Here is a 24,199-nt window from a genome sequence, read left to right as displayed (position 1 = left end):
TGGGTGTGTAAATATTTATTATAGTTATGTCCTCCTGGTGTATTGACCCTTTAATCATTATTTAGTGTCCTTCCTTATCCTTTGAGGTGGATTTTACTTTAAAGTCTATTTTGTCAGAGATTAATATTGCCACTTCTGCTCTTTTTTGAGTGTTGTTTGCTTGATATTTTTTTCCATTCTTTGAGTTTTAGCTAGTTTTTGTCTTTACGTCCAAGGTGTGTCTCTTGTAGGCAGCATTTAGATGAATGGTGTTTTTTTATCCAATCTGCCACTCTCTGTCTCTTTATTGGTGTATTTAGTCTATTTACATTCAGCGTAATTATTAATAGGTATAAGTTTAGTGCTGTCATTTTGATGTTTTTTTGTGTGTGTTGTTCACGGTTTTTTTTATTCCCCTTAATTTTCTGTGCTGAGTCGTTTTTCTTTATGTATTTTCTTTTCAGCTTTTTCATTGTTGTTGATTTTGTGTTTGCTGAGTCTTTATATTTTTCTAGTTTTTTATTTTGATTTGTAGGATTCTTAGTTTCCTTTGTAGTTGCCTTAGTATTTACCCCTATTTTTCTAAGTTTATACCAGTCTTTTGTTTCTTTTTATCTCCTTGGCTTCCCCTCTATATGAAAAATTTATGTCTACATTTTTTAAGCCCCTTTTTTATTTTAATGTCATTTTTTACATATTGATATCTCTGTTTCTCTATTTTCAATGTTTTAGCTTTCAAGTATTTTTGTGACTTCTCTATCTGAGTTGATATCTGGTTGCTCTGTCCTGTGTTCTAGTCTTGCATTGTTATCTGATGTTATTTATTTTCTAACTGGAGGACATTCTTTAGTATTTCTTGTAATTTTGGTTTGGTTTTTGCAAATTCCCTAAACTTCTGTTTATCTGGAAATGCCCTAATTTTGCCATCATATTTGAGAGACAGTTTTGCTGGAAATATAATTCTTCACTGGCAATTTTTTTCCTTCAAGGCTTTATATATGTCATCCCATCGCCTTCTTGCCTGCATGGTTTCTGCTGGGTAGTCCGAGCTTATTCTTATTGACTCTCCCTTGTTGATGACTTTTCGTTTATCCCTAGCTGCTTTTAAAATTCTCTCTTTATCTTTGGCTTTGGTAAGTTCAATTATAATATGTCTTGGTGACTTTCTTTTGGGATCTACCTTATGTGGGTTTCAATGAGCATCTTGGATAGATATCTTGTCATCTTTCATGATATCAAGGAAGTTTTCTGCACAACAAATCTTCCACAATCCTCTCTGTATTTTCTGTTATCCCCTCCCCCTGTTCTCATACTCCAGTCACTCATAGGTTATTCGTCTTGATAGAGTCCCATATAATTCTTAGGGTTTCATCATTTTTTTAATCCTTTCATCTGATTTTTCCTCAAATAAGTTGGTGTCAAGTGCTTTGTCTTCAGTCTCACTAATTCTGACTTCCATTGCCTCAATTCTGCTCCTATGACTTTTACTGAGTTGTCTAATTCTGAAATTTTATCGTTAATCTTCTGGATTTCTGATTGCTGTCTATGGATTCTTGTAGCCTATTAAATTTGTCATTATGCTCTTGAATAACCTTTTTAAGTTCTGCTACTGCTTTGTCTGTATGTTCCATTGATGTCTCTATGTTTTGAAGGATTTCCTTTCTAATTTCTTGAAGAGTTTTGTATATTAATCTTTTGAATTCTGTCTCTGGTAATTCCAAGAAATTGTCTTCCTCCAGAAAATTTATTATTTTGGGAGCTTGCTGAAGCCATCATGGACTGCCTCTTCATATGATTTGATATTGACTGTTGTCTCCGAGACATCAATAAGTTATTATAATTTTATATTTGTTTAGTGTGTCCTAGCTTCTTGTTTTGTTTTGATATGTCCAAATAGGCTTCTTGTGTGTGTTAGTTTGATTATTGATGACTTTGAAGCTCTAACGCCCTGTCACCAGGTAGTTAGGACTGTAACTATGTGTGCCCAGGAGATCGTTAAATTTTCCTGTATGGATTCAGCTCAGGTGTCCAGGCAGTTGGTGACCATGTGTGTGTTTCAGTCTCACCTACAGTCTTAGAAAGGCATGGGTGATTGTTGTAGGCACGGGTATATGGCTGCAGTAGGGGGTCATGTGCTGAGCAAGGCAGCGGACTGATGGCTGCCCGAGTGTCTGAAAGGAAAGCGTGTCCCTGTTCCCTAGAGCAAGTAGGTAAGTGAGTTTTGCAGTCAGACTATGAGCACCCTACTCTGTTGGCTGTAAGGACTAGGGGACACCACTTATTCTTGGACCCCTGTAGCAGGTGGCTAGGCAGCATAGGTGGAGCCACCAGTCCTCAAACCCCTGATGTGGACAGGTAAGATGCCTGCTTAAAGGGCAGCGCAGTGTCAAGCATCACCAACTTCACAGCTGAAACAGTTGAAGTTAGACTTCAGGTATTTACCCTGTTGTACAGTGGTAGTGAGGACTTACACTGTTGAGATGGGTCCACAAAAGTCTATACAGGGGTGGAAGGCACTCAAAGTCTGCAGACCTCTTACGTCTGTGCCTAGGCAAAGGAGCTATGCCAACCCTGAGTTCCTGGCTTAGGGGAGCCGGTAGCTTATTTTTTCCCTGTTTGTTAATTTGTTCCCTTGCCAAACCAGGAGAATGTGTCAGGGTGCCTTATGGGATCTACTTCTGGCCCAGAGGACTCACAGATTGATGAAGTCGGCCAGACCTGGTGCAGAGCGGGGAGGGAAGAGGTAAATGGGAGAGAAGTATTTCCCAAATTTTTTTTTTTTAAATCCCCACGAAAGGCCACATGCATGTACTTATCTTTAGCCACTTGGATGCTGCTTTTCACTGGTTCGAAGTGTCCAAGTAGAATCTGTGCTGCCGGATCTCTCTCAATGTGGAAAGTGCCTCCTGAGTGAGCAAGCGGAGCTGTATGCCCACCTCACTGGGCACCCTGAGCTGATCCAGGCTGAAAGGCTGTGGCTCCCGCTGGGTCAGATCAGGCAATTCCTCACTGATTCCGAACCGTCTCTCTCTCCCTCCGTCGCTCAGTCCGATTCCTCAACTTTGCCTTGTTAAGGGCTCCTAGATATTCATATACAATCAATTCACTTGTTTTTTGAGGCCTTTGTTGTAAGAGGGACATAGGAAGCCATCTGATTACTCCACCATCTTGGCCCTGTCTCTCTGTTGTTTGATTTCTTGACTTCTGCTTCCATGAGTGTTGACTGTGGATCCAAGTAAAATGAAATCCTTGACAATTTCAATCTTTTCTCTGTTTATCATGATGTTGCTTATTGGTCTAGTTGTGAGGAATTTTGTTTTCTTTGTGTTGAAGTTAATCCATACTGAAGGCTGTAGTCTTAGACCTTCATCAGTAAGTGTTTCAAGTCCTCTTCACTTTAAGTAAGCAACGTTGTGTCATCTGTATATCACAAGTTGTTAATGCTTAGGGGGAATTGAGTTTCAGTTAATGGTGGTGGAATGATTCAGAAAAGGATAACAATAACTGCTTCTTGGTCTAAGTACAGCTTCCTCATGAGCACAATTAAGCATTTCAGAATTCCCATTCTTTGCAATGTTATCCATAATTTGTTATGATCCACACCGTCGAATGCCTTTGCATAGCCAACAAACACAGGTAAACATCCTCTGGTATTCTCTGCTTTCAGCCAGGATCCAACTGACATCAGCAGCGATATCCCTCATTCTATGTCCTCTTTTGAATCCAGCTTGAATTTCTGGCAGTTCTCTGTTGATATACTGTTGCTACTGCTTTTGAATGATCTTCAGCATAATTTTATTTGTATGTGATATTAATGATACAGTTCGATAATTTCAGTATTCTGTTGGATCACCTTTCTTTAGAATGGGTACAAATATGGATTTCTTCCAGTCAGTTGGCCAGGTAAGCTGTCTTCCACATTTCTTGGCATAGATGAGTGAGCACTTCCAGAACTGAATTCCTTTGGTGAGACATCTCAGTTGGTATTCCATTAATTCCTGGAGACTTGTTTTTCGCCAATGCCTTTAGTGCAGTTTAGACTTCTTTCTTCAGTACAGCATGGACTTCTTTCTTCAATACCACAGTTCTTGATCATATGCTACCTCCTGAAATGGTTGAATGTCAACCAGTTCTTTTTGGTACAGTGTCTCTGTGTACTCCTTGCAACTTCTTTTGGCACTTCTGGCATTGTTTAATATTTTGTCTATAACATCCTTCAAAATTTCAACCTGAGTCTTGAATTTTTTTCTTCCTTTCTTTTAGCTTAAGAAATGCTGAGCATGTTCTTCCCTCTTGGTTTTCTAACTCCAGATGTTTGCACATGTCATTATAAAACTTCATTTTGTCTTCTCGAGCTGCCCTTTGAAATCTTCTGTTCGGCTCTTTTACTTCATCATTTCTTCAATTCTCTTCAGCTACTCGACCTTCAAAGGCAAATTTCAGAGTCTCTTCTGACATTAGTTTTGGCCTTTTCTTCCTTTGCTGTCTTTTTAATGACCCCTTGCTTCCCTCATGTCTGATGTCCTTGATGTCATTCCACAACTGGTCTGGTCTTCAGTCATTAGTGTTCAGTGCATGAAATCTACTCTTGAGATGGTCTCTAAATTCAGGTGGGGTATACTCAAGGTCATTCTCAAGTACGACAAACTGACAGATGCATGTGGTTTTCTATAAATTTGTCCATTTAATATAAATGAGCTCATATAGTATTTGTCCTTTTGTGACTGAATTATTTCACTCAACATGTTTTCAAGTTTCATCCATGTTGTGGCATGCATCAGGACTTCATTTCTCTTTATGGTTGAGTAATACTCCATTGTATGGATGGACTACATTTTGTTTATCTATTCATCTGTTGATGGACATTTCGGTTGTTTCTGCCTTTAAGCTATTGTGAACAGTGTTGCAGTGAAAATTGATGTACGGGTTTTGAACTGATAACACTTTGAACATATTAGGTCAAATAAAATATACTAGGACATTAATTTTACCTGTTGCTTTTTACATCATTTGTTAACGTGGCTGCTTGAAAATTTAATTTACCTATGTGGCTCACGTGATATTTCTATTGGACAGCTCTAGTCTAGTCTTTTCAGTTTTTCAACAGTTTTGCATGGTTGTTGTTAGGTGCCGTCAAGTCAATTCTACTCATAGAGACCCCATGAGATGGAGTAGAACCGCCCTGTAGGGTTTTCTAGGCTGTAATCTTTACAGGAGCAGATCACCAGGTCTTTCTCCCATGGAGCCACTGGGTCAGTTCAAACCACCAACCTTTACAGTTAGCAGTCAAGCACCACTATTCCCTTCATTTTGACGGTGGGAACACCAAGTCTCAGAAAGGTTAAGTAATTTGCTCAAGGGACCCTTGAGTTGGGAACCAACCACATCGGACTCTCCGTCAGAGCCATAACTGCTGAGTTAAGAAATGTAACAGATTTCTTCTATCATGTTTCACAGGCAGATTCGGCGTTGGCTGTGATCACCTGCGTGGGGCTGAGCCTCTCTCTGCTGTGCCTCCTCCTGGCAGCCTTCACCTTCCTTCTGTGCCGGTCCATCCAGAACACTAGCACCTCGCTCCACCTGCAGCTCTCATTCTGCCTCTTCCTGGCCCACCTGCTATTTCTAGTGGGGATTGATAAAACTGAGCCTGAGGTAGGATTTTTCAACCAAATTACCTCCTTGTCATAATCAAATCTCAACATCTTGACCTGAGAAAAGATGAGGAGGAGACGCAAAAATTAGGAGTGAGGGCATGGGGGAAAAGCAGAGTTCCACATTTCAGCTCTGTTCCTGTTTAACTTTGAACAAGACCCGCACTTTCTGAGAGGCCATTTAGCAAAGTGACTGAGGGTCAGACTGATGGTATTAGTTAAGGTAACATTAGCTGCTATAGCAAATAAACTCTAAAATGTCAGTGGCTTAGCACAATAAAAGTTGCTGTCAAGGTGATTTTGACATACAGCAACCTCATGTGTTTCAGAGTATAAATGTGCTCCATAGGGTTTTCAATGGCTGTGATCTTACAGAAGTAGATCACCAGGTCTTTCTTCTGAGGCACCTGTAGGTGGATTTGTACCACTAACCTTTTGGTTAGTAGCCAAGTGCTCAATCATTGCACCACTCAGGGACACCCCTTAGCACAATAGTAGTTAATTTTTTTACTTATGTATCAGTTATTCTCCACTGTCAGGCTAATGAAGGCTCTACCAAGGTCATCCCTGGGTCCTTTCCATTTGGGTAAAGTGCATGAAAAAAGAGCATGGTGGAGCAACATGAGGGCGGTTTATATGTGCTTATTCTCTCACATTCTATTGGCTAGAACTCAGTCACATGGTCATACCTAACTGCAATGGAGGCTGGGAAATGTAGTCCTTGGCTGGGCAGCTACTTTCTAGTAATAGTCCTATACTCTGGGATGGGAGATTGTTGGTTTTTGTTGTTGTTGTTGTTAGCTGCTGTCCAGTTGGTCCCCAACTCATGGTAACCCCAGACACAACAGAACTCTGTCCAGTCCTAAGCCATCCTCATGATTGGTTCCAGATCAGCCCATTATGATCCATAGTGTTTTCACTGACTGATTTTTGGAAGTCGATAGCCAGAACTTTCTTCCCAGTCTCTCTTAGTGTGGAAGCTCCGCTGAAACCTGTTCAGCATCATAGTAATATGCAAGCCTGTACTGATAGATGGTGATGGCTGTGCATGAGGTGCATTGGCCAAGAATCAAACCCAGTTCTCCCACATGGAAGGTGAAATTTCTACCACTGAACCATCAATGTTCTCTCTGGAATGAGAGTAGGCTTTTTTTTTTTTTTTTTTTTTATGGACAGCGACTTTGCCACATTGATCTGCACATGAATCTCAACTCCTCATCTTAAAAAATAATGGTTGCCATAGAGTCGATTTCGACTCATGGCAGCCCCATGTGTGTCAAACTGTTCATCTTACCTGCTATATAACCTTGTTGAAGTGACTTTCCCTTTCAAATTTCCTGTGTAAAATAAGGTCCTAGTCATTAGGGTCTAGTAAGGACTTAGCAAGATAAAACTTATAAAGAGTATGGATTCATCACTTAGCAAAAAATTTTTGCTTTTATCTTCATCATGATTGTGGTCACCAATATTTCTGGGAAAATTAGAACTAGATGCTCTCTGTATCTCCTTTTAGCCTTAATAGACTATGAGCGCACAGCCAGAAGGTTATGAAAACACTATTTTCCCACCTGAGAGGCAGCATAAAAATCCAGTTGCTGTTGAGTCGACTCTGACTCATGGCGACCCCAACTCATGGCAACCCCATGTGTGTCTGAGTAGAACTGTGTATGTGACAAATACCATATGACTTTCAAAGCCTAGTGGAGGTAAGCTGGATTGAGATGAAGCTAGCAGCAGAAAGAAGAGTGATGGTAAATGTTAATGAAAATATGAACCAAGAAGAGGAAGTGGGTCTGATTTAAGAAACGTTTGTGAAGTGGAACTGGCAGGACTTCAGGGCTCAAGTGGATGTGGAAGTCGTGGGTGTGGGAGAAAGCAGACATAAGAGTGACTCTGAGGTTTCTTGTTTGGGAGACTGTAGAGGGATGCTGATGTCATTAAGCAAGCTAGAGAAGGAAAAAGGGGTTTGGGGCAGAAGAAATGGTGAATTCAAGTTTAAATCTGCTAAACTGGAGGTGCTTATCAGACACGGGCGTGGAGACAGCCAAGAGACCATTGGAAATAAGAGTTTGTAGCCCAGGAGAGATCGAGGTGTGTTATGGATTGAATTGTGTCCCCCCAAAATATGTGGCAGAATCATAACCCCTACACCTCTGGATGCGATCTCATTTGGGAATATCGTTTTCTTTGTTATATTAATGAGGCTATATCAGTGTAGTTGTTGTTAGTAGCCCTCGAGTTTTCCGATTCTTGGGGACCCCACGTGTGCAGAGTAGAACTGTGCTCCATAGGGTTTTCCATTTCTGAGTTATATAAAGAGCAGCATAGACACAGAGACAAGTAAACACAAATGGGGGAGACAGGTGCCACGTGAAGTTGGTCAAGGAACTAAGGAATACTGGGGCTAGAGAAGCTGAGATAAGGATCTTCTCCCAGAGCCAAAAGAGTCTTCTGCTATAGCCAGTACCCTGAATTTGGACTTCTAGGCTCCTAAATTGTGAGAAAATAAATTTCTGTTCCTTAAAGACAGCTACTTGTTGAATTTCTGTTACAGCAGCACTAGGAAAAGAAGACATAGAGACCCTATAGGACAAAGTAGGACTGCCCCATAGGGTTTCCAAGGCTGTTATCTTTACAGAATCAGAATGCCACATCTTTCTCCTTCAGAGCAGCTGGTGGGTTGAATCGCCAACCTTTCAGTTAGCAGCTGAGTGCTTAGTATCTGATCCACGCTCTCCACCATCCGCCCCACCAGGTGCTGTGCTCAGTCATTGCCGGGGCGCTGCACTACCTCTACCTGGCCTCCTTCACATGGATGCTTCTGGAAGCCCTGCAACTCTTCCTGACCGTAAGGAACTTCAAGGTGTCCAACTACACCAGTGAAGGCAGATTCAAGAAGAATTTCATGTACCCTTTTGGCTATGGGATCCCAGCTGTGATTGTGGCTGTGTCAGCAGGCGTTGGACACAAAAATTATGGAACAAATACTCAGTAAGTATGATGTGTGCGTTTATGGTGGGAATGTGTCCATAGCAAGAAACCAAAACCAAATCCGTTGCCATCAAGTTGTTCTGACTCATAGCGACCCAGTGTGCCACAGAGTAGAACAGCTCTATAGGGTTTTCTTGATGTAATCTTTACAGAAGCAGATAGCCAGGCCTTTCTTCTGCAGTGCTGCACAGTGAGTTTGAACCACTCACCTTTTGTTTAGCAACCGAGCACCTAACTATTATATGATCTGCAACCAAAATGTTTTTTAAAATCCGTTTTCTGATTGTTAATTATATTTCAAACCAGTCCTTCCTTAAGCCTGAATTCAGTGTTCTCTTAGAAATCCCAAAAGCAATGGTTTTCAGCATCTTTGGAGTTGGATCCAAATTACCTTTGATAATTTGGTGAAAGCAAGAGCCTCTTCCCTCAGATAAACATGAACAAAAAAAAAACCTAAACCCACTGACATTGAGGAGAATTTGATTCAAGATGATGCCATGTTATAAAGTGGAGCTGCTCCATAGGGTTTTCTTGGCTGCAATCTTTATGGAAAGGAGCCTTGGTGGCATAACAGTTAAACACTTTGATACTAACCAAAAGGTTGGTGGTTCAAACACATCAAATTGCTATGTGGGAGATAGACCTGTGATCTGCTCCAGTAAAGGTGCCTTCGAGTCGGTTCCAACTCATAGCGACCCTATGTACAACAGAATGAAACACCGCCCAGTCCTATGCCATCCTCACAATCGTTGTTATGCTTGAGCCCATTGCTGCAGCCACTGTGTCAATCCATCATTTTGAGGGTCTTCCTGTTTTTCACTGACCTTCTACTAACATGATGTCCTTCTCCAGGTACTGATCCCCTCTTGATAACATGTTCAAAGTATGTGAGGTGGAGTCTCACCATCCTTGCTTCTTCCAAGACAGATTTATTTGTTCTTTTGGCAGTCCATGGTATATTCAATATTCTTCGCTAATGCCACAACTCAAAGGCGTCAATTCTTCTTCAGTCTTCCTTATTCATCTTCCAGCTTTCACATCCATATGAGGCTATTGAAAACTCCATGGATTGGGTCAGGTGCATCTTAGGCTTCAAGGTGACATCTTGGCTTTCTAACACTTTAAAGAGGTCTTTTGCAGCAGATTTGCCAAGTGCAATGAGTTGTTTGATTTCTTGACTGCTGCTTCCATTGGGTGTTGATTGTGGATCCAAGTAAAATGAAATCCTTGACAACTTCAGTCTTTTCTCTGTTTATCATGATGTTGCTTATTGGTCCAGTTGTGAGGATTTTTGTTTTCTTTATGTAGAGATGTAATCCATACTATAGGCTGTGGTCTTTGATCTTCATCAGTAAGTGCTACAAGTCCTCTTCACTTTCAGCAAGTAAGGTAGTGTGATGTGCATAACACAGGTAATTAATGAGTCTTTCTCCAGTCCTTATGCCCTGTTCTTCTTCATATAGTCCAGCTACTCGAACTATTTGCTCAGCATACAGATTGAATAAGTATGGTGAACGGATACAACCCCGACACACACCCTTCCTGACTTTAAACCATGCAATATCCCCTTGTTCTGTTGGAATGACTGCCTCTTGGTCTACGTACAGGTTCCTCATGAGCACAATTAAGTTGTTCTGGAATTCCTATTTTTCTCAATGTTATCTACACAGTCGAATGCCTTTGCATAGTCACTAAAACACACGTAAACATCTCTGCTTTCAGCCAAGATCCATCTGACATCAGCAGTGATGTTCCTCACTCAAAGTCCTCCTCTGAATCCTGCTTGCATTTCTGGCATTTCCCTGTCAATGTGCTGCTGCAACCACTTTTGAATGATCTTCAGCAAAATCTTACTTGTGTGTAATATTAATGATGTTGTTCGATATTTCCACATTTGGTTGGATCACCTTTCTTTGGAATAGGCATAAATATGGATCTCTTCCAGTCGGCTGGCCAGGTAGCTGTCTTCCAAATTTCTTGGACGAAATGAGTGAGCACTTCCAGTGCTGCATCCGTTTGTTGAAATTGGTGTTCTGTCAATTCCTGGAGTCTTGCTATAAATATTATAGCCTAGAAAACCCTATACAGTAGTTCTACTCCCTCACATTGGGGTCACTATGAGTCAGAATCTACTCCACAGCACCCAACAACAACAATCTTTACAGAAGCAGATCACCAGGGCTTTCTTCCATGACACAGTTAGATGGGTTCAAACAGCCAATTTTAGGATTAGTAGCCAAATATATCTATGTACATAATTTTGAATACAAGTTCAGGAAATTCGGGGACAGGTAAAGGAAACCTATGTCCCCACATTAAGAACCTGTGAGCTACATGTTCTGTATGATTCTGAAAGAGTAGGTTGAATAGGTTGAGGGTGACCTCATAAATGTAAACAATAACAGTAATAGTAACAACTATGGAAAACCTCCAAGGCACCAGAGACAGTGCTTCATGTATGTAGTGTCTCATGTCATGCTTCCATGATCTTATGAAGTTAGCACAGGACTCAGTCCATTTAATAAACTTCCCCAAGGTGGTAGCTGAAAAGGGAAGTTGGCATTCGCAAGGTCGTGCTCTTAATAGCATGTCTTACTGCCTCTGTAAAGAAGTTCCACCACCACCTGACTGCCAGTTTGTGGTACTGTGGTGGCTTGTGTGTTGCTGTGATGCTGGAAGCTATGCTACTGGTATTTCAAATGCCGGTAGGGTCACCCATGGTGGACAGGTTTAGCAGAGCTTGCAGACTAAGACAGGTGAAGAAGAAAGGCCTGGCAATCTACTTCTGAAAATTAGCCAATGAAAACATGAATTAAAACAGAGCATTGACTGATAATAGTGCTGTAAGATGAGCCCCCTATGTTGGAAGGCACTCAACATACACAATAGCCACAACAATGGACTCAGATTTACCAACGATCATGAAGACAGCACAGGACCGGGCAACATTTCATTCTACTGTACATGGAGTTGTCATGAATCAGAGCCAACTTGACAATTAACAACAACAAAGAAGTTTGAAAAGATTTGTATACAACAGTTAGTTAAAGAAGTTAATATTTTGGCAACAGGGTTTGGGTTAGGAAGTAGATGTGCATGTGTTAAAAAAAAAATGTATGGTGCTGTCCTTGAAGCCAAAGAGTTGCCCTGTCTTGAAATTGAACCTGTGTACCAGAAAGATGTGGCAGATATAATAGTAGGTTAGATCAGAAATAGGCAAACTTTTTCTGAAAAAGGCCAGATAATAGGTGTTTTTGGCTTTGTGGGTCATGTAGTCTCTGTTGCAAGTACTCAGTTCTGCCAGTGTAGTGTGAAAGCAGCCACAGACAATATGTGAATGTATGGGTGTGGTTGTGTGCCAATAAAACTTTATTTACAAAAACAAGCAATGGACTGGAGTTGGCTCACTGGCCATAGTTTACAAACCCTTGAATAGAACACAAATGTGGGAGTTTTTCTGCCAACTCAGGGTTGCAGATTGCTTAATTCTTACTTTTACCAGATTCATACTGTCAGGTCCCCTTTCAGAATAAGTTATACTACCTTTGCCAACAAAAGCCATGCCAAAATACAAAGTATTTGGGTAACACAGTACTTGACACATGCTATATGCTTAATTGTACAAATATTAATGATATTGTTTGATAATTTTCACATTCAGTTGGATCACAGTTCTTTGGAATGGATACAAATATGAATCTCTTCCAGTTGGATGGTCAGCTAGCTGTCTTCTAAATTTCTTAGCATAGATGTGTGAGGGCTTCCAGCTCTGTATCCATTTGTTGAAACATCTCAATTGGTATTCTGTCTTCCTGGAGGCTTGTTTTTCACCAATGCCTTTAGTGCAGCTTGGACCTTCTCCTTCAATACCATAGGTTCTTGATCACATGCTACCTCCTGAAATGCAGAAATGGTTAAACATCAACCAATTCTTTTTGGTACAGTGACTCTGTGTATTCCTTCCATCTTCTTTTGATGCTTCCTGCATAGTTTAATATTTTCCCCATAGAATCTTTCAGTGTTGCCACTAAAGGTTTGAATTTTTTCTTCAGTTCTTTCAACTTGAGAAATGCTGAGCATATTCTTCCCTTTTGGTTTTCTATCTCCACGTCTTTGCACATTTCATAATAATACTTTACTTTGTCTTCTCGAGCTGCACTTTGAAATCTTCTGTTCAGCTCTTTTACTTCATCATTTCTTCCTTTCACTTTAGCTACTCGACTTTCAAGAGCAAGTTTCAGAGTCTCTTCTGACATCTATTTTAGTCTTTTCTTTCTTGCATGTTTTTTTAATGACCTCGTTTTCTTCATGTATGATGTCCTTGATGTCATTCCACAACTAGACTGATCTTCGGTCATTAGTGTTCAATGCATCAAATCTATTCTTGAGATGGTTTCTAAATTCAGGTGAGATGTACTCAAGGTCTTACTTTGGCTTTCATGGACTTGTTCTAATTTTCTTCACCTTCAACTTGAACTTGCATATAAGCAATTGATAGTCTGTTCCACAGTCAACCCCTGGCCTTGTTTTGACTGATGCTGAGTTTTTCCATCGTCTCTTTCCACAGATGTAGTCAATTTGATTCCTGTGTATTCCATCTGGCGAGGTGCACGTGTATAATCGCCATTTATGTTGTTGAAATAAGGTGTTTTCAATGAAGAAATCATTGGTCTTGCAAAATTCTATCATGTGATCTCCGGTGTTGTTTGGGTCACTGAGGCCAGATTTCCCAACCACCAATCCTTCTTTGTTTTCAACTTTTGATTTCCAATCGCCAGTAATTACCAATGCATCTTGGTTGCATGTTTGATCAATTTCAGACTGCTATAAGTTGGTAAAATCTTCAATTTCTTCATCTTTGACCTTAGTGATTGGTGTGTAATTTTGAATAACAGTCGTATTAACTGGTCTTTCTTGTAAGCATATAGATATTATCCTATCACTGACAGCGTTGCACTTCAGGATAGATATACAAATGTTATTATTGACCGTGAAGGCGACACCATTTCTCTCCAATTTGTCATTCCCAGCATAGTACACTGTATGATTGTTTGATTCAAAATGGCCAAAATCAATCCATTTCAGCTCAATAATGCCTTGAATACCAGAAAGATGTTTACCTGTGTTTTATTGACTGTGCGAAGACATTAGACTGTGTGGATCATAACAAATTAAGGATAACACTGTGAAAAATGGGAATTGAAGAACACTTAGTTGTGCTCATATGGAACCTATACATAGATAAAGAGGCAGTCGTTCGAACAGAACAAGAGGATACTGCGTTTAAAGTCAAGAAAGGTGTGCATGAGCGTTGTATCTTTTCACCAGACTTATTCAATCTGTATGTTGAGCAAATAATATGAGAATCTGAACTATAAGAAAAAGAATGTGATATCAGGATTGGAGGAAGCCTCATCAACAACCTGCAGTATGCAGATGGCACAACTTTGCTGAAAGTGAAGAGGACTTGAAGCACTTACCTATGAAGATCAAAGACCACAGCTTTCAGTATGGATTACACCTCAACATAAAGAAAACAAAAAACGTCACAACTGGACTAATAAGCTACATCATAATAAATGGAGAGAAGACTGAAGTTGTCAAGGGTTTCATTTTACTTGGATCCACAATCAACACCCAGGGAAGCAGTAGTCAAGAAATCAAAAGACACATTGCATTAGGCAAATCTGCTGCAAAAGATCTCTTTAAAGTGATAAAAAGCAAAGATGCCACTTTAAGGACTAAGGTGCGCCTGACCCAATCCATGGTGTTTTCAATAGCCTCATACGCATACAAAAGCTGGAAATTATAACGAAGACAGAAGAATTGATGCCTTTGAATTATGGTGTTAACAAAGAATATTAATATACCATGGATTGCCAAAAGAATGAACAAATCTGTCTTGGAAGAAGTACAGCTAGAATGGTCATTAGAAGCAAGGATGGCAAAACTTTGTCTCATATACTTTGGATATGTTATCAGGAGGAACCAGTCCCTGGAGAAGGACATCATGCTTGATGAAGTAGAGGGTCATCGAAGAAGAGGAAGACCCTCAACAAGATGGATTGACAGAGTGGCTACAACACTGGGCTCAAGCATGACAACAATTGTGAGGATGGTGTAGGTCTGGGCAGTGTTTTGTTCTGTTGTACATAGGGTAGCTATGAGTTGGAACTGACTCAATGGCACCTAACAACAACATATGCTTAATGAGTGTTGGTGTTTTATGTGGCTGTACTTAAATTATTACTGCTGTTTTTCTCATAACAATCATCTATGTAATAGCATTTATTTTTAATGTATGCAGTATATATAATATAGAAATATAAAAATGCAAATACAAACATGTATAAGTTTACGTATATATATATAAAACAAAACGTTTGCTGTTTCAACCTTTTGTACATGTAAAATTCAGTGACATTATGTTCATCACCACTATCCATTTCCCAAAATTTCCATCATCCATAACAGAAGATCAGTGTCCCCTAAGCAATGACTCCATTTCTCCTCTACCCTCTTGCCACTGATATTCACTAACAAACTTTGGCCTGTATATACTTGGCCTCTATATACTTGCATATTTTAGATATATTGTGTACGTGGGATTATACAATATTTTTCCTTTTGTGACTGACTTATTTCATTAGGCGTAACGTTTTCAAAGTTCATCCATGTCATAACACATATCAGAATGACATTTTTCTTTATGGTTGAATAATATTCCATTGTATGGATGGACCACATTTTGTTAATCCATTCATCTGTTGATGGGCACTTGGGTTGTTTTCACCTTTTGGCTATTGTGAATCATGTTGCAATCAATAATCGTGTACATCTATTTTCAACTACATTTATTGAGCTTTATCTCTTGCCAGACACTTTAACCAAATACTTTACACACATTGTATTACTTAATCTTTCCAACAATTCTGTTGGCCCTGTTTTACACTCAAGAAAACTGAGGCTCAGGGCATACAGCCTGCAGGTGGTAGACTAGGACCCACATCTGACTCCATCTGAAAATCCAGATCCTGAACTAATGACCCCTGGCATTACTCACAGTCTTAGGAGATCCTGAATCCAAGCTCTCTACCTTCTCCCGAAGGTTCAAGTTCACCCGGAAGTGCCTCAAATGAAAGGCCTGGTAATATACTTCTGAAAACTCAGCCATTGAAAACTCTGTAGAGGACAGTTCTACTCTGACATATATGGGGGCACCAGGAGGCAGGGTCAACTCTATGGCAACTGGTGGTGGTAGGGCTGCTTGTAAGTATGAAGAAAATATCCCACCTTCAGCTGAGAGCTGAGAAATAGAAAGGTGGTGTCTGAATATTGCTTAGTGTTGTCTTAGGTAGGGAATAAAGAGGCAGTAAAAAACACTCAGTGGTCTTGGCTTAGTGTGTTCTGAAACCACCATATCTTTATATTTAAAAAAAATCCATAGTGGTTAAGTCCCGAAAGTAATGATACCTAATGGTCGTGAGTGCTTACAATATATTAGGCACTATTTTAAGGTCTTTATGTCTACTAGCTTTCACATGTATATGAGGTGATTGAAAAGACCATGGCTTGTGTCAGGTGCACCTTAGTCATCAAAGTGACATCTTTGCTTTTGAATTGTGGCATTGGCAAAGAATATTGTATACATCATAAACTACCAGAAGAACGAATAAAATCTGTCTTGGAAAAAGTACAGCCAGAATGCTCCTTAGAAGCAAGGATGTCAAGACTTTGTCTCATATACTTTGGATATGTTATCAGGAGGGACTAGACACTGGAAGGACATCATGTTTGGTAAAGTAGAGTGTCAGCAAAGAAGAGGAAGAACCTCAATGAGATAGATTGACACAGTGGCTTCAACAATGGGTTTGAACAAAGCAATGATTGTGAGGATGGTGCAGGACTGGGCACGTTCCATTCTGTTGTTCACGGGGTCACTGTGAGAGCCAACTTCACGACACCTAACGAAAATGTCTTTTGGCTCATTTAACTCTTATATCAACAAAGCATATAAGTATTATCAGCAGCAACAGCTCAACTTATTCAGCTGCAGCACCAACGTTTGGGTAATTTGCCTAACTAGTGGGTGGGAGGGAAGCTGGGATTTGAACCCACACTGTTTAATGTCCGGGGCTACATTAAATCAACTTGAAGACAACTGGTAACTGGTCTCCTTCACCCGAGGAATAGCCAACTAATACTTTTCATTCTCTCTCTCAACAGCTGCTGGCTGAAGCTTGATAAAAGCTTTATCTGGAGCTTCATGGGGCCGGTGGCCACCATTATCTTGGTAGGTAACCAGGGGCAGATATTTACTGGTGTGCTAGAGCTGGGTTACGGGGCCCTGGGGGCACTGGGTTAAGTGCTCTGGCTGCTAACCAAAGGCTTCTAATCCAGTGGCTCCACAGGAGAAAGACGTGGTGATCTACTCCCATAAAGATCACAGTCTAGGAAACCCAGTGGAGTAGTTCTACTGTGTCATGCGGGATGGCTATGAGTTAGAATTGACTCGATGGCATGCAACAACAGACCTGGGCTGATCAGGTGTAGAGAATGTTGTTTCTTATCTGTTAAAGTGGAAATGAGCTGAAGGTAAGGAAACTCACCCTATAGTAGAACTGTTCCATAGGGCTTTCTTGGCTGTAATCTTTATGGGATACAGATCGCCAGGTCTTTTCTTCCACAGTGTCGCTGGGTGAGTTCGAGTCTCCAACCATTCAGTTACCAGCTGAACCTAAACTGTTTATGCCACCCAGATGGCTTTAGATGTCAGGTAGCCAAGTTAACATGCAAGTATATTGTAATAAGAAAGCAGCCATAGACAACATGTAAACGAACCGATGTGGTTGTGTTTCATTAAAATTTTATTTACAAAAGCAAGCAATGGAATGGATACCAGATTTGGCCCATGGGCCCTACAGTGTTGACTGTTCCTGTTCAGCCACCTTTGGGGGTTCCTCCCATCAAAATTAGAGCACTCAGGGCTGACCCATAAACCTCCTCTCTTCTTTACCTACTCTCGCCCCCTTGTGATCTCCTCAGGTCTATGACTTTCAGTAATTGCCTATATCCTAAGAACTCCCAAATTTATATACCCAGCCTGGACCTCTCTTTTCAACTCCAGACTTACAAATCCAACCTGGCTACCTGACATCTAAAGGGGGCGATGGTGGCTTAGTGGTAGAATTCTCTCCTTCCATGTGGGAGACTGAGGTTCTATTTCTGCCTAATGCACCTCATGCGCAGCCACCACCTGACTGCCAGTGGAGGCTTCCTTGTTGCTATGATGCTAAACAGGTTTCAGCTGAGCTTCCAGACTAAGATGGACTAGGAAGAAAGGCCCGACAATCTTCTGGAAATAAGCCAACAAAATCCCTACAGATCACTACAGTCTGATCTTCAAGCAATCATGGGGATGGCAAGGGACTGGGCAGCATTTCATACCATCATGCATGGGGTTGTCATGAGTCGAGGGCCAGCTGGACAGCAGCCAACAACAACCTGACATCTAAACTTGAGTATTTTATAGGCATCAATACAAACTGCAGATGAGTGGTGATCATGTCAAATTAGATGGCAAGTAGTGGCCTCTAAAGAAAATTCTAACTCCATTTTTCATGCTGTTTCCACAGATAAACTTGGTGTTCTACTTCATAATTCTGTGTATTTTGAAAAGCAAAGTTTCTTCCCTCAGTAAAGAAGTTTCCACAGTTCGGAACACCAGGTAAGAAAGCAACAGATTCAGTGGTACTCACCTAGTTGTCCTTATGGTGTGTTTCTGCAGGACCAGTCTGCCTGGGAAGGAAGATGCCTGTAGAAAATATGGCATAGATTTTCCTGGTACTAGAGGAAGAGTATGTGAAGGGAACTTGTAGAATAAGTAAAAACTATGCTTTTCAACTGGCTTATTGCACTGCCTCATTTGTTTATGAAGAAAATATCCATTGAGTGTCTCCTTTGTGTGACATAGTATTCATACGAAATTAGTGCCAAGATTGTCAACATCATCCATTTGTCCTGATAGTCAATTCACTTCTAGACTCCATTCTTCTTGACTGAAGTAACTTTGTTCTCATTGGTGCTTGACCCAAATATTAAAAACAATCATCTTAAAAAATGAGTTAGAATGCACTCGACAGCAACAGGTTACGCATAATATAAGGAGTCCCTGAGTGATGCAGACAGCTAAGTGTTCAGCTATTAACCAAAGGCCTGGAAGTTCCAATCCACCTAGAGGCACCTTGGAAGACAGGCCAGCTTCTGAAAGGTCACAGCCTTGAAAACCCTATGGGGCAGTTTTACTCTGCTCACATGAGGTCGCCATGTGTCGGTATTGACTTGACAGCAACAACCACAACAACATATATATTTATATAAATATTTTATATATTTATGTTATGTTTAAATCTTCTAATAATGTTATTTTATTTACATATATTTATATTATATACTATATAAAATAATATTGAATTTATACATTATAATAGAATAAAAAGAATCTATAAATGTATTCTAAATAACTAATAAATGTATTATAATAGAATATATTACAAAAAAAAAGCAGCTACCATGTAGTCAATTCCGACCCATGGTGATCCCATGTGTATCAGAGTAAACTGTGCTCTATAGGGTTTTCAATGGCCATGACCTTTCAGAAGTAAATTGCCAGACATTTCCCCTGAAACACCCCTAGGTGGGTTCAAACCACCACCCTATTGGTTAGTAGCTGAGCACTTAACTGTTTGCACTGCCCAAGAATTTCTTAAGGGTCTTATAACTGGCAGTTATTATTAGTCCTCTTTTTTTTTTCCAGAGTCATGACATTTAAAACCATTGCTCAGCTATTTATCCTGAGCTGTTCTTGGATCCTTGGTTTTTTTATGGTTGAAGCAGTGGGGACGACGGCTGGATTAGTCATTGCCTACATATTCATCATCATCAATGTCCTGCAGGGAGTTTTGCTCTTCGTGTTATACTGTCTCCTTAATCATCAGGTAAGGGTAGTTATTTCCTCTTTTGCTAGATAGCCCCAAAATCCTACTGAATGGCTACTCACATTCTTGCCCTTACCTGACCATTTATTTTTGTATTTTTGAGTTTCTCGGATTCTGGCAGGAGGGTTTGGGTGCTGCTTGGATGTGCCATGTGCTCTGGGTCTCATCTTTGCAGCATCCTAACATATCTCTTAAGGGCATTGTGACAATCAGAATAAGGTCGATGATGCTGCAGTAACAAATAGCCCTCTTCTATTGATCAAAATGGGGAATGCAGGGCAGAATTTCAAATTATGATGGAACCTAGACTTTATGGAGTCACTGAAGCTGAATAACCCCCTGAAACTGTTGTCCTGAAACAATCTTTAAACCTTTAACTAAAACTATCCCTTGAAATCATCCTTAAACCAAGCAATAGTTCAGCTTAATTAGTAAATAATGTTTGCCTTGAGGATTGTGCTCTTTTAAAGGATTATCTATCTATAAGTGATCAAATTGGCAGAAGCAGCTCAAAATGTTAGATAAGAATAGAGGATAGTGAGTTATGTTAATGATGGTGGAAAAATTTGGAAAGGATAGCAAGAATGGTTGTACATCTTGAAAAATGTAACCAATGTTACTGAACTGTATACGTAGAAATTGTTGAATTTGTATATGTTTTGATGTGTATATTTTCACCAAAAACAGAAACAAAACAACAAAAAACAAATAGCCCTTCCCCAATCTCAGTGGTTTACAACACTAAAGGTTTACTTCTTGCTTGTGCCACTTACCCGTGGTTTGATACTCATTGTGTTCACCCTGGCATCTAGACTGAGGGGGCAGCCCTGGTGTAGAACATGGGTGATCTCATGGCCAAGGAAAAAGAGATCAAGGCAAAGCACAATTTCCCTCTTTGGAAGCTTCTGCTTAGAAGTGACACACATCACTTCCACCCTCATTTCAGTAGGCCATACTTGAATTCACCTTGGAGAGGATAAATAACCCTTCTGTAGTGAGGTGCAGTATTGGGGGGAACTGGACTATTTGCCACAATCTACCACAACATCCATTACGTGTCTGTCAGTTTATCGTACTGTGGTGGCTTGCATGTTGCTGTGATACTGGAAGCTTTCCCACCGGTATTTCAAATAGCAGCAGGGTAACCCTTGGTGGACCAGTTGCAGTGGAGCTTCCAGACTAACATAGACTAGGAAGAAGAACCTGGCAGTCTACTTCTGAAAAAATTGGCTAGTGAAAATCTTACAAATAACAGCAGAAGACAGTCTGATATAGTGTTGGAAGAAGCACCTCTCAGGTTGGAAGGCATTCAAAATATGACTGGGGAAGAGGTGCCTTCTCAAAGTAGAGTCGACCTTAATGACGAGGATGGAGTCAAGTTTTCAGGACCTTCATTTGCTGATGTGGTATGACTCAAAATGAGAAGAAACAGCTGCAAATATTAATTAATAATCAGAATGTGCTATGTATGTAGTATGAATCTAGGCAAATTGGAAGTCATCAAAAACAAAGTGGAACGCATAGATCGATATCCTTAGTGAGCTGAAATGGACTGGTATACAACATTATGAATCCGACAATCATAGCTTCTACTATGTTGGGAATGACAAATCAAAGAGGAATGGCATCATATTCATCATCAAAAAGAATATTTCGACTTCCAGCAACATGGTGCTCTAGGCAGAAGCACCACGCTGTCCCTCCACAGCAAAGATCTGAAAACTGAGCCAAACAGAGAAAACAGCAATCCTGAGACCCTAAACATCAATTCAAGAGATAAGAACTCAGCCAAGCACCAAATGGAATAAGACACTGTCAGAGAACAGAGAGCAAGGAGACATACATGGAGAGGTCCCCTATCAGCTAACACAGCACAGATCTGCCATCTTGGACTCCTGTCAGATACCAGCAAATAGGGGTACAAGAAAGCAGCCTCACGGAACTTCCAGCAGGAGACAGACAGAACAACTGGTAACCGGCCATATACGCTTTCCCACCCCCCACCCTTCTTCACCCCCACTCAGCCTCCTCTGCTTCCTGTGGCCACAGTCTCTTCGCCGGGAAGCACCAGCTGCTTGGATTCCATCTGCTCACGCTGGCCAACTCCCTGAGTTCCATTTGTTGGCTGCTGGTGTTGCTTTTTTCTACTTCTTTTGATTTCGTCCTTACCTCTCACCACCTCCGCCTCCTTTCACTCAAATACCTGGCTCCGTGCACCATCTTTGCTTCTTCCTGAGGGGTTTTGGAGCTCCATTCAAGTGTGCAACTGCTTCCCGGTCTGGGCTGCCACACTGGTGGGATTCCAGAACTTTGTTTGCTGTTTTGAATTTTTTGTTTGTTTTCTTTTTCTTTTCTCAAGTTGGGAGCCCATTCTGGCAGGCCAGTGCTGTGTGCCTTGGGACATACAACCTCAGCTTATGCAAACACGCAGAGGGATCCCTGAGAGCATGTATATTATTATGGGTTTTTTTTTTATGTTTTGGGGGGAAGTTGTCTTGTTCTTTTTTTAAATTTGTTTTGCTTTCTTTTCCCTCTTTTTCCCTTTTTGTCTTTCTTCATTACTCAGTTTCTTGTCTCTCTATACCTTTCTTCTCTTCAAGTCCCCTGAATATCTGGTGCTGAATACCTCTGAGACTCCTAGCCAGGCTGTACTTCAACACCTGGGAACAACTTCCCCAGACCTCGTAGCTGGACCAGTGGGGTCCCTGGGAGCTTTGCTGTTCTTTTTTTTTTTTTTTCCCTAATTTTTATTTATTCATTCTTTTTTTTCTTCTAATTCCCCTTTTTGTTTTTCTCCATTTCATATTTTCTCATCTCTCCACTCCAAAGGCAAACTCCCAGCACTCTTTTTTGTTTGTATGTTTTTGGCTCCTGTTCCTCTCTCCTTTCTCCCATACCCATTTTAGCTCCACACATCACAATCTCCCCCCTCCATCCTGCCTACCTACACCACGCACTTAACATCACACCACCAAGCAGCACAGGCACGGCCTACCAGAACCTGCCTTGAACTGATTACCAACCCACCCTGGTGGCTGCCGTAAGTGCCACAAACAACCCATCCCAGCAACTCCTCTTCAGCTAGACCTGCCCTGCTGTACCATATCTGAGCAACTGACCTTGCCAATTGGAGAAGGAGGTGAGAAGAATCCTGCCCAAAGTTAACCAAACAACAAAGAACACACAGCCTGCATGCTCAGACATAGCCAAATTTAAAAAAGGGACAAAACAAACAAATCTACAATCAATAAATGAGAAAAATAACTACTGAATGCCCCGAAGACAGCAGACAACATCAAAACATTTACAAAAACAGGACAGAATGGTTCCAGTAGGTGTCCAAAGAAAAACACAAGGTGACATTCCAGTACAAGAAAAGCAACTAGACCCACCGGATAGAGAATTAAAATCTCTAATACTCAGAATTATCCAAGAGTTGAAGCAAAAGACAGACAAAAATGAGGAAAAAATAGACAAATTCATGCAAAAGGCAGACAAATTCATGGAAAATACAGACCAAAAAATGGAAGAATTCAGGAAAATATGGCAGGAACAAAATGCCAAAATAAATTCACAACTAGAAATTATACAAAAACAACAATCAGAGATCCAAGAGATGAACAACAAGATTTCAGAAATGGACAGTGTCATAGAAGGGCTGAGGAGCAGATTTGAAACAGTAGAAGACAGGATCAGCAGAATTGAAGACAAACACTTGGATACAACTCTGTTTGAGGAAAACTCAGAAAAAAGAATAAAGAAAAGTGAAGATACCCTGAGAATTGTGTGGGATACAATCAAAAGCAAAAATTTTCTAGTGATTGGAGTTCTAGAACAGGGGAAGAAAACAGAAAACACAGAGAGGATCATTGAAGAACTGGTGATAGAAAACATCCCCAATATCATGAAAGATAAAAAGCTGGTCATCTAAGAAGCTCAACGAACCCCATATAGGATAGACCCCAAAAGAAAATCACCAAGGCATATCATAATCACACTCGCCAAAACCAAAGACAAAGAATCCTGAGAGCAGCTCATGAAAAATGAGAAGTCACATACAGAGAAGAAACAATAAGTCTAAGCTCAGATTATTTGACAGAAACCATGCAGGCAAGAAGGCAATGGGATGGCATATATAAAACCTTGAAACAAAAAAAATTGCCAGCCAAGAATAAAACATCCTGCAAAACTCTCGTTCATAGATGATGGCGAAATTAGAACATTTCCAGATAAACAGAAATTAAGGGAATATGTAAAAATCAAACCAAACTTACAAGAAATGTTAAAGGGAGTCCTTTGATCAGAGAACCAACAACTTCAGCTCACAGGCTGAATCTAGGAAGCAGGATCATACCTGCGAGATACCAATCTAGGACACGAACTCTCAAAGACTATCCAAAACCAAAAGAAATACAACAGGGAATCAGAGCAGTTAATCTGTAAATGACAACAACATCAGAACAATAAAAGAGGGAATAAACGGTGTAGGTATAGAACCTTCTAATGGAGAGGAAGACAAGGCGATACCAACTAATAATAGACTGCTTCAAACTTAGAAAGATAAGGGTAAAATTCATGGTA

General features: G+C 40.5%; 1 protein-coding gene and 1 pseudogene across 5 annotated transcripts in view; one reads left to right on the top strand and one right to left on the bottom strand.

Moving 5' to 3' along the window:
* The window catches only part of LOC105756398 (zinc finger protein 555-like), a 376,219-nt pseudogene that overhangs the window by 254,717 nt on the left and 97,303 nt on the right, over nucleotides 1–24,199 (bottom strand).
* The window catches only part of LOC101345977 (adhesion G protein-coupled receptor E4-like), a 115,615-nt gene that overhangs the window by 80,676 nt on the left and 10,740 nt on the right, over nucleotides 1–24,199 (top strand). For all 5 annotated transcript variants that reach the window (XM_023733252.1, XM_023733251.1, XM_023733249.1 and 2 more), the window contains 5 exons: nucleotides 5,437–5,631; nucleotides 8,386–8,621; nucleotides 16,848–16,914; nucleotides 18,257–18,348; nucleotides 19,438–19,618. In XM_023733252.1, coding sequence (XP_023589020.1) covers nucleotides 5,437–5,631; nucleotides 8,386–8,621; nucleotides 16,848–16,914; nucleotides 18,257–18,348; nucleotides 19,438–19,618 — 771 coding nt within the window. The remainder of the gene's footprint in view (nucleotides 1–5,436; nucleotides 5,632–8,385; nucleotides 8,622–16,847; nucleotides 16,915–18,256; nucleotides 18,349–19,437; nucleotides 19,619–24,199) is intronic.

Source organism: Trichechus manatus, unplaced genomic scaffold, assembly GCF_000243295.1.
Source record: "Trichechus manatus latirostris isolate Lorelei unplaced genomic scaffold, TriManLat1.0 scaffold00057, whole genome shotgun sequence".
In the NCBI taxonomy this organism is placed as follows: domain Eukaryota; kingdom Metazoa; phylum Chordata; class Mammalia; order Sirenia; family Trichechidae; genus Trichechus; species Trichechus manatus.
This window is presented reverse-complemented; position numbering and strand designations above follow the sequence as displayed.